This window comes from Mytilinidion resinicola (genome assembly GCF_010093595.1).
Source record: "Mytilinidion resinicola strain CBS 304.34 unplaced genomic scaffold BDZ99scaffold_13, whole genome shotgun sequence".
NCBI lineage: Eukaryota > Fungi > Ascomycota > Dothideomycetes > Mytilinidiales > Mytilinidiaceae > Mytilinidion > Mytilinidion resinicola.
The window spans coordinates 340906-350523 of NW_022985449.1; the positions used below are offsets into that span (position 1 = coordinate 340906).

The 9618-nt window shown below is 53.0% G+C and overlaps 3 protein-coding genes across 3 annotated transcripts; all 3 read right to left on the bottom strand.

Moving 5' to 3' along the window:
• Positions 1 to 380: 380 nt before the first annotated feature.
• Positions 381 to 2736, bottom strand: BDZ99DRAFT_464601 (uncharacterized protein). Its single transcript, XM_033720365.1, has 5 exons — positions 2315 to 2736; positions 2029 to 2268; positions 1521 to 1976; positions 1320 to 1469; positions 381 to 1261 (listed from the first exon to the last, which is right to left on the bottom strand). The coding sequence occupies exons 1-5, from the start codon at positions 2477 to 2479 to the stop codon at positions 770 to 772; spliced, it is 1503 nt and encodes a 500-aa protein (XP_033574644.1). The 5' UTR covers positions 2480 to 2736; the 3' UTR covers positions 381 to 769.
• A 434-nt stretch (positions 2737 to 3170) lies between these two features.
• BDZ99DRAFT_391739 (checkpoint protein kinase-like protein) lies at positions 3171 to 6980 on the bottom strand (the record flags this gene model as incomplete). Its single annotated transcript, XM_033715743.1, has 3 exons — positions 3171 to 5389; positions 5440 to 5898; positions 5996 to 6980. 3 exons carry the CDS (start codon positions 6978 to 6980, stop codon positions 3171 to 3173), a joined length of 3663 nt encoding a protein of 1220 aa, XP_033574645.1.
• A 657-nt stretch (positions 6981 to 7637) lies between these two features.
• Positions 7638 to 8668, bottom strand: BDZ99DRAFT_420119 (uncharacterized protein). The gene is made up of 2 exons (XM_033716912.1): positions 8458 to 8668; positions 7638 to 8409 (listed from the first exon to the last, which is right to left on the bottom strand). The coding sequence occupies exons 1-2, from the start codon at positions 8497 to 8499 to the stop codon at positions 7816 to 7818; spliced, it is 636 nt and encodes a 211-aa protein (XP_033574646.1). The 5' UTR covers positions 8500 to 8668; the 3' UTR covers positions 7638 to 7815.
• Between the last annotated feature and the right edge of the window lie 950 nt (positions 8669 to 9618).

Genomic DNA, 9618 nt, shown 5'->3' on the forward strand with positions numbered 1-9618 from the left:
GCGTCGCGCTGCAGTGCGCGCTGCAGTGCGCGGTGCGATAACTACCAGGCGCTGCTCGTGCTGTCTCAGCTGCTGAGACTCGGCGTCGCGTTTTGTAGCACACATCTCACGCGTTCCGCGCCCGTCCCGACAACACCACAGCAGTTAGAGCGCTGTCGATCTCGTGGGAGAGTGGGAGCCTCCAGGGTGTTGCGTGACAGGTCTGCTCAACGGCCGCTCTTGGACGCCCTTCACGGCGTGACAGTTCTTGCATCGCATCGGGATTTGGCAGGGCGTATTGGGCACTTCAGACGCCACCTACCCCATGGGTGCGATCGCACTGCCTGATTCACCATGTGACAACTGATACATCACCTCGGGGTGCTTCACGGCGCATTGAAGGGCTTCTGACAGTGCCAGGCAGATGTGCAAGGCCGTAGGTGGGTAAGTATGCATTACGTCAACCAGATAGGGCGGCCTCTTCTTTTCCATCTCCACCACCCACCACCTGCAGCACGCCTGGCCGCTCGCGCGTGTCTGCTTCCATCCACCTAGCCTCATCACATCCATATCTGTGTCGTGTTAGTGTCGCCCACCGGCGAATCAGGCCGTCCTGTTTCAACGCCAGAATCGAGACGTTTCACTGCAACCCTTCCTGTCAGCCGTCGTCACGCCGCGTGCAACTCGTGCCTCATCGTCCAAACCCCCGACCGACACCCTCGTCGCCGCAATTGACTCGCCCAGAACTCCATCGCAATGCTTCCAGGATACCGCTGGCTCCGCCGCGCACTTACATAATCAGGTCGCCCATAATGTCCTCTTCCGGTTCGGCGTCGTCCCAGGTAACGTCCATGGCATCGCCCGCCGCTGCGCTAGCCGCCGCCTTCTTGTTCAGCCGCCGCACGTGCTCCAGGTAGTCCTTGTTCAGGCTCAATCGATAGTCGGCCGCCTTGACCTGTTCCGCGAGCTTATTCGTCTGCGCTGTCTGCTGCAGGAGCTCCAGATACTGCTCCTTCTCGCTCTTGGCCAGCGGTCCCTCGGTGGGGTCTGTGTAGAATCGAAGGACCAGCGATCCATTCGGCCCTGGGGTATGGTCCAAGCTTGCGTTCAGATAACCTCTCGCCACTAGGTTTCTTATGTACGCCTCCGCCTCTTGCATAGAGAAGCCGAGAAACTTGGCCACGTGCGTGAGCGGTATGGCTGAATATGTGTCCTTTAGCTTGATCACCGCCAGTCTCATCTGGTGGTCAACTAGTTCGCTAACAAGGCCTGTGTTTCCGTCCTAAATTTATCCAGGTCAGTTTTTACTCAGTAAAGACCATCAGAGGATAGTGAGATACCTCAGCCCACGTCTGCACGCCAACCTCCGCTTGAGCTCGCAGCTTCGGGCCGTGCATCTGGAAAGCCTCTGTAAGAGCATCATACGCCTTGGAAGCGGCGCGGAGCTGTTTCATCGCACTGGAGTTGGCGGTTTTTGGAGTGGCCGATGGCTAGCTCTATATTAGCATTGCTTCAAAACACACGTTCTGGAGCCGCTTTACCGCTCCGTTCACTAGACAACCTAGAATCACCCATTTCTTATATGCCTCCCACATTATGCCATTCGCAATATTCGCCGACGGTGTGATGAGGATATGTTCCAAGAAGAGCAAAGCTTGCTTGAACTTGCGTGCTCCAATGTATGCAATAGCGCCTAGCATGTAGTATTCGTGCAAGTCCGCAAGCGTGATCTTCTCCGAATGTCCTGATCGCGTGGTGATGAAGTCGCTGCTGGTGGACGTCTCGGCGCATGGCACCGAGCCCTCAATCTCGATTAGGGCTTTTGCTATATTCTGGGGTAGGTTGTAGATGTAGTTGTCGAGGATCGGGAGAGCGGCAGTATATGACCCAGCTTCCAGGCAGGTCCTCATGAACAGCAGATGATTCGAGGTGAACGTTCCGGTGGATGGATCTAGCTGCAGCATAGCGGATCGAACGGGGGAGATGGCTATTCCGGGCTGCAGAATAATCAGTCTCCTATGGACCATTCCTTTTTGAGTTTCATCATACCGTGCCCATAGCTCTAGCAACCCGGTCGCAGTACTCCACCAGCCTCCTCCATACATCGCCAATGTATCGCATCTGGACAGGATCGAAGGATTCCAAAAACTCCACTAGCTTGCCCCACGATCCGCCGCCAGGTCTGAAGGTATCGGGGACAGACTTGGGCCCCTTCGGCCAGTCGTGAGTCTGGATGCGGTGAAGTAGGGTGTAGGCATAGGGTATGCTGTTGACGGATGGGTTGAGGATCTGGGCATGTTAGCAGCTATAGCACGCAGGTAAGAACAGAGCCTGCCTCTAGAAAGTCCTGCGGAGTGTCGATATTCTTCAGAAAAGCACTACTGGGGATATGCGACACCGCAGCGACATGACTGCGGATATGACGGTCAAGGTCTAGGTTTGATTTTATGTTTGGGGAAGTGGGCTCGAAGCTGAAGCAGATGCTGAGAGAATCCGCCATGGTGGGAAAGAGCTGGCCCGGAGAATTTTCGAGCTGCTGAGGAAGGAGGTGTGTGGTGTTGTGTCCTGTTGACTGGAGAAGGCGGAGCTCGGTGGTGGGATGTGCTGAAGCTCTGCTGCCTGTTGTGGGGGAGCAGCGCGAAGGTGTTTTCTGGAAGTTATGACATAACGAGGCGAGCAGAGCACCAGGTAAAGGTAAGGAGCAGATGTTTGCACGATTTTGAGGTCTAGAAAAACTACAGGTGAGGCGAATTGTCGAAGAGACGTAGATGGACGGTGATCCGTGGATGAGCGAGGGCGCCGTAGGTGGCCCAATCAGCGATAGCGCCAAGACTCCCACAGCTTGACTTGTCACGTGTGTACTTTCGCGACTTTCTGCATAGCAACTTCAAGAATCTGAACGAAGTGGATTTCTATCATTTAGCAAGGCCTTTAGCCTTGTTTAGGTGCCTCAGCCGGCGGTGTGTATGTGTACAAAGTCTGGACATATGAGCCATGGCTAAGTTCATATCTTCACACAAAACCCAGCTAAATCCAGAGAATGTATTAAGAAAAGGTATCCTGCCTGTCATAGACAACGTAAACTGATATCATCTGCTAAAAAACAACGCCAATGAGCTCACATCTACCAACTCCATCCAATGCAACCCCGCAACACCCCTACTCCAACATCAACCACTATACCAAGCACCTCACTTCTTCCTCTCCTTCACCGCCGTCTCCATACGCCTCACCATAGCCTTCAAGCCGACCCCTTTCTCGCAATTCGCCTCCAGCCAAGCTTCCATCCTCTCCCGCACCGCCTTCATCCCCTTCAGCACAGGCAGCTTCCTTCCCTCCTCGCCCTCCAGATGCATCAGGGGATTGAGTAGCAGGTCCAACATCTCACTCCAGATTTCCGTCTGCCAGTACCTCTTCAGGCTCTCACGGATTCGGTACGTCTTCGTAGCACCAGCCCCAAGCGTCCCGCCCCGCTCGGCAACCGTCTCGATGTACTTCCCGAACAGCAGACTATGCACGATCCCCGCGAGACCGTGATAATCAACTTGGTACGTCCACGGCCGTAGCTCGCGCATCTCAGCACAATCCCCTTCTGAAGTCTTCCAGTCCGCGATGAACTGGACATCCGGCTTGAAGACCTTCATGTCAATCCCACGACCAAAGTCAATGAGCGACACGCCTTTAGCCGCCCATCCATCGCGCCCGTCGTGCTGGTATTGCGAGGTCCAGTAAGCGTCCGGTGCGAGGCTCTCGAGTCGCACAAGGATATTATCCGCCTTGAGGTCGCCATGGATGATACCTTTAGCATGTAGAGCTTCGACGGTCCTGAAGAGTTCGATGCTGAAGAACATGGCCATCTGCTCTTCCATGCCTCCACTGCCGTTTGTTTCGGCGCGCGCGATGTTGACAAGGTCGAGTAGGGTGCCTTGGTCGCGGAATTCTTCGACCAGAAAGCCTTCATCTTGGAACATGTGCATCTCGTATGCGTAGACGACAGAGTCTGCAGGGCGCGAAACGCCAAGACGGCGTTTCGCCTGGCGGAGCATATAGAACTCCCATGCCGATGGTGGGTCTTCCATCTTGATCGCTTCAAGAGGTTGTCGTTTTACGCCGAAGTCTCCTTTGCCCATCATCACAGGCTTCTCCTCGTCATCTTCCTCGTCCACAGGAGAGCTTTCAACGAGGTAGACAGGCGCGAAGGCTCCTTTGCCGAGTTCTCGCCTGACGGCGTAGGCTCTGTCCGAGCCCTTCAACTGCAGGGCAGGAGGCATCATGAGATTCGTTGCCGTCTTGTCGTTTGCGTTTTTGTTCATCTTACTGACAGCCTTGGTAAATTTCCGAATCTCAGCACCTCGTCCGAAAGCCTTGTCCTTGTCTTCAGAATAGCCTTCGTAAGAAGACAGTGGTGGCTGGATTTGACTGAGAATGATTTCCCGGATGCCTTCGTCCACGGGATTGCATTGAGCATCCTTAATGATTGGCCCCTTTTGAACCGACTCTTTCGCCTCCACGGTCTTTTTTGCTAGAGGTCGAGCCTTTGAAGTTCCCAGAGGCTGTTTCGATTCCTTCTTTCGCTCTCCCAGTGCAGGTTGAGGGATCTTCGCTGATTTCTTAAGAGCCTCTTCTAAGACATCCTGGAAAGGGCTACTCCAGGGTTCACCGTCATCCTCAAGGATTGCCGAAGCACCCTTGGACCGCGACGGAGTTTTAACAGAGAAGTAATCCTTTTGGGAACGTGCAGTTGCTGCTCCTATCGACGATTCCGTCTTCTCCACGATGGGTGTCATGAAAGGTAATCGATTGTGAGCAACCTGCGTAGGATCTCGGAAAGGGCGAGTCGGAACATCGCAGCCCTCTGGTGGGATAGGGACGAAGCGCGTTGGCAAAGACACTGATCCGATGTCTGGAGAGGTGGGCGTTACGAGTTCCTGATTGATCCCCTGTGCATTCAGATGTGCCTCGCGAAGAGCTTCCCACGACTCGTCGTCGGTGTGCTCGTTCTCACTACCAATCTGGTCAGGATTTTCGCCATCGGGGATATGCTTGCTCGCCGTGAACTCCGACCATTCCGAAACGCTCTTTATCTCGGTCTCATCTGCCTCATCTTCTTCGTCATCCATCGTGGTTTTAGTCGTGAAGTCGACTCCTGTAGTTTCATCTCCAAATTCGCTGGTAGTGCCTGAAATTCGGCCGGTACCAGTACTCTCTCCAGCACTCGTATAGTCGTCGTCATCGTCGCTATCCTCGCCGCTTTCTGACTCGGCTGCTGAGTCACCGTCTGTCTTGAGGGGTTGGTTGAATATTCCATAGATCTCATCCATCGCTTCTTTAGTGTGGAACGTCATTGTAGGTTCGGCATTCCTCTTCTTTCGCAGCTTGGGTCCAGTCGGCGATGCCAAATTAGTTTGAACTTGAAAGTATTAGCTCCTTGTCGATTGCATGAGCGTCTCAAATAATTACCTGTTTGAGGCTCTGCTCGAACTTCCATGACCTTGATCTTTCTAGTCCGATTGGCTTTCTCCTCTCTGCGCATCTTCTTGGCCACTGAAACCTTCTCGACATGAACTTGAGAGGGGGGGGTATTCTCGTCGTTTAAAACGAGGTTCTCTTCGATACCTGCTGTAATGACTTCTACTCCAATTGTTGGCTTTTTCGTCAACGTATCTTTCCGAGCCTTAGAGTTAGTATGCTGAGACATTTGCTCCGCTTCCTTCTTGCGGATGGCGCCCCAATCATAATCCAGCCAACCCCTATGTTTAGCTCTCAGCTCTTCGAATGAGAACTCAGCGGCCGAAGGATCGTCAGCATTTGGATATACGAGCTCCAGGTTGACGAAGACGCATTCTGTTCGTCCTGTTTTCGGGTTGACGCTCTGTTGTTGATCACGCAGTGGGTGCGATTTGGGTTGTTTTGAGGAATCTGATATAGACTGAATACATAAAGCAAGCAAACGCCAACCAATTAGTCCTGTGATCGTAAATAAGGAGAATGAGGGGGGCTCATAGCTCAATAGAACTCACCTCGTCCTTGAATATCATCATCTTGGGAACTCCCGCGTTCTTCTTGCCGGCCTTCAGTGTCTCCCCTGCCCAGGGCTTCGCTCCGACTGTGTTCTCCTTCTTCCGGTCTGCCAGAGATCCGATACTGTCCCATCCCTTCGTGCTCCCACTTGATCCTGGTTTCGCTGCTTCGTCTCCATCCGAAAAGATCGCCAACTTCTGTCGGCCAGTCCTCGACGCACCTGTGCTGCTCCCGGCACGACTCTGAGCTTGTGGGTCTATCGGAGACGATGTGTGGGCAAAAGGGTCGATCTTTGCTGCCAACGCTGGACGCACTGTCGGTAGCGCTGGGCTGCTGGGCTCCGCAACGTCTTGCGGCCGGGCCGCGAACCTGTTTTCAAACTCCCCAAACTTGCGCATCAATCTCTCTGTGGGTCGTGCCTCTCGCTCCAGTCCCAGCTTGTAGACTTCTTCCGCCTGCGTCCAACGCCCCGCATTCTCCAGCCATGAGGCGAACTCCTCATAGAATAGCGCTAGACCATCGCCAATGTTGTGTCTTGCAAGGTATGCAAAAGTCTCGCGTGGCGCGTCCGAGAACAATCGGATGTAATGCAGCCACAGCTTCAGATAGCGAGGGTCGTTCTTGTAGTGCGTGGAGCCCTGGAAGGCCTTGGTCGCTCGTTCTAGGAGGGTCGATAGCTGCGACTGCGGCGTGTTTTGTGCCGATGGGTATGCGTCGAGGGTCCACTTCACATAGCGGTCGTAAATGTCCAGAGGGTCGTCGGAGTCGTCGATCGTCAGAAGCTCCTTCTCATACTCCTGCCGTATCGCGTTGTTGAGGTCCTGAGTATGGGATGGAGGAGGTGTCTTCAAGGACCCTAAGGAGAGCGGAGGAGAGTATAGTTGTGCGAGAGCTTTGGCTGAGCGGCCGCTCGGGAGAGACTGGATGTTTTCCTTCTGGTTTTCGATGATCTCGAAGTCGATCAAGTCGTCGGAAGGCATGGCAAAAGAATTGAAGAAGAGAATGAGGGAAACGAAAAATACCGACACTGGCTCCGATTCTTACCTGGGGTTGTCCTTCGTGGGTCCGGTGGGGGTGATGGGGTGCATTTAGGGATGGTCGGAGGCGCAAGCGGGATCGATGTCAACAAAACAAAACGCACGGCGCACGAAACGATCCAAGCTCGACCACCATTCACTGCCAGCCAGGCACGCGCGCTGGGCATGAAAAAAGCGGCACACTCATCAATCACTCCGTCTCGGGTGTACACCTGTCTGCCACCGTCAGAAGTGCTTCAAAAGGTTTCCACATAGCCCAAGGCGAGGAGCTGCTATCTTCTTTAGATTCCTAAAAATACATTAAAGCAACCCAAGCAGTGGCAGACAGGTGTACACATGAGACAGCTTCCAAGGTTGTTCCAGAATTAGTGCGCCACCTTTTCTATGCCCCGCGTGCCAGGTTGCAGTCTTCTTCTAACATGAAGTCGTAGTCCACCACCGTCTGAGGTGGCTCGGAGAGCTATTAGACTTGCCAAAACTGCTGTTTCTCAATCATACATAACGCACTAGAGGACCTCAAGCGGTGCTAAGCAAGTGTACACAAACCTAGAATGAGGAGTGTTTATCTCTTGTCACTAGCAACGAAGATTGTTGAATCATGCACAAGTTGTATTTTTATCGAGTTTCCTATGCTTACAAAGCCGATATGCACCCCGAAAGCTACTACCTAGGCCTATTTCGCAAGAATGACAACCTCAGCGACCGTGTTGAGGAGCCTTACGGCGGGCCCCAGTCTAACACGGTCATTAGCAAAATCGCCACACACACGATCTCGCCTCTACTTGCGGGATCCCATCCGGAGTATGCCTGAAGAGCAGCTGTTATTGTACCATCCCATCGCTAAACTATCCACCATGAACACGCTCGGCAAGATATCGTTAATGAGGAAAGCTTCGAACTGAATCCCCGACAGGTTGCGGAACTGGTCTGAGAAGTCCACCTGCGTCAGGACGCAGTCTTTGAAGCCAAAGCACGCTGGAATCGTGGTGTTTTGCTGCGTGACAAGCACTTCTTGCTCTACGGCGGCGTCGTACTGGTAGCCGGAAATTCGCATGGTACAGTCGAGCGGTCCTGGATTGTCGCATCCGAAGAACGCATTGTAAGCGTGAAACCAATAAGAGTTGACTGACGCCCGAGGTCCAGCTCCAATCTCTCCTGGCCGGACACTATCTACGAATGGCAGGTTTGGCATGAGTCCAGTGATAGGGAAGAACATGGCTACGTTCGGCGCTGATGCCGGCGGATAGGGCTCATATCCAGGAGGAACGTAGGCGTATCCACTAGCTGAGAACAGATGATGGTAGGCGTTGACCACGGGTGGCGCGAGGAAGGTGTTGTTTTCGATTGGAATGAATCCAGGTACATCGTCCCACTATAGCACATTAGTGAATGAGAGATATCGCAAGAGCTTTTCTCTTACAGTCATTGTAAAATTTCCATACTCGCCGCATCTGGTAGCCATGGGAAGTATAGCCGTGCTCGTTGCCGTCAAAGATGCCTCCGTAGTCAATTCCCGAAGCGTAGGTGTCGCAAATCCACTACTAAATCCCACTGAAGTCGTAGAAATCGGGTCAACCGTCACAAGATCCAAAGAACGGCCTGTTGAATTAGCCAAAATTACAGTCTTCAAACTGCTCCCAATAAAACTTGACTCACTTGACCCTGCAGAAGAAGCAGCAGGAGGCATTCTCAGTACTTCAGAGGAAGAAAATAATACCCATGACATCGACGTAGCAGACAGAGCCCGAGAGTCAGAAGCGTGTTCCGTATAGCGCATCGAAGAGCTGGTAGCCGTGAATGTAGTCATCATATCCGAGTCGCTGAGTAGGACACTGCTTGAAGGAGGAGGAGTAGGATATACTCCTGTCCAGTACGAGACATCGAGTTCAGATCCTCGTGTCACTGAAGGGAAAGTGAATGTGTACGGATTTCCGTCGTTGTAGATGATCTTCGTAACCGCGGTAGCACACATGCCACCACTCGCGCCAGTATTACCGGGACAGACCGTTGATGTAATCGTTCCATTCCACCCTGATGGCCTGGCAATAGTTGGAGAACCTGCCCGAGGTGAAGTATTAGAGGCGACGAACGTAGTGGTGATGCGACTGCTGGAGTTGAAGAATGTCGACAATTCCGAAGTAAACGAGGTCCTGGCGGAGGGCAAAGTCCTGGTGTGGATTGAAGTCCTAGTAAAGATAGCAGTCATAGTTGATACCGAACTGCTGGAACCTGCCTGAGGCGAATTATTGGAGGCTCTGCTGGAGCCGAAGGATGTCGACATTTCTGAAGTAAACGAGGTTCTGGTGGAGGGCGAAGCCCTGGTGGAGGGCGAAATCCTAGTAGAGATAGCAGTCATAGTTGATACAAAACTGCTGGAACCTGCCTGAGGTGAAGTATTGGAGGCTCTGCTGGAGTCGAAGGATGTCGACAATTCTAAAGTAAACGAGGTCCTGGTGGAGGGCGAAGCCCTGGTGGAGGGCCAAATCCTAGTAGAGGTAGCAGTCATAGTTGATACAAAACTGTTGAAACCTGCTTGAGGCGGAGTATTGGAGGCTAGGGACGTAGTGGTGATGTGACTGCT

Bases quoted from the DNA above. Each gene is read 5' to 3' on its own strand.
- BDZ99DRAFT_464601 (XM_033720365.1), bottom strand. From the start codon at position 2,479: ATGGCGGATTCTCTCAGCATCTGCTTCAGCTTCGAGCCCACTTCCCCA. The intron at 2,269-2,314 runs GCAGGCTCTGTT...TAACATGCCCAG, and splicing joins CTCCGCAGGACTTTCTAGAG to ATCCTCAACCCATCCGTCAA. The intron at 1,977-2,028 runs GTATGATGAAAC...ATTATTCTGCAG, and splicing joins TTGCTAGAGCTATGGGCACG to CCCGGAATAGCCATCTCCCC.
- BDZ99DRAFT_420119 (XM_033716912.1), bottom strand. From the start codon at position 8,499: ATGGCTACCAGATGCGGCGAGTATGGAAATTTTACAATGACT. The intron at 8,410-8,457 runs GTAAGAGAAAAG...AATGTGCTATAG, and splicing joins ATGGAAATTTTACAATGACT to TGGGACGATGTACCTGGATT.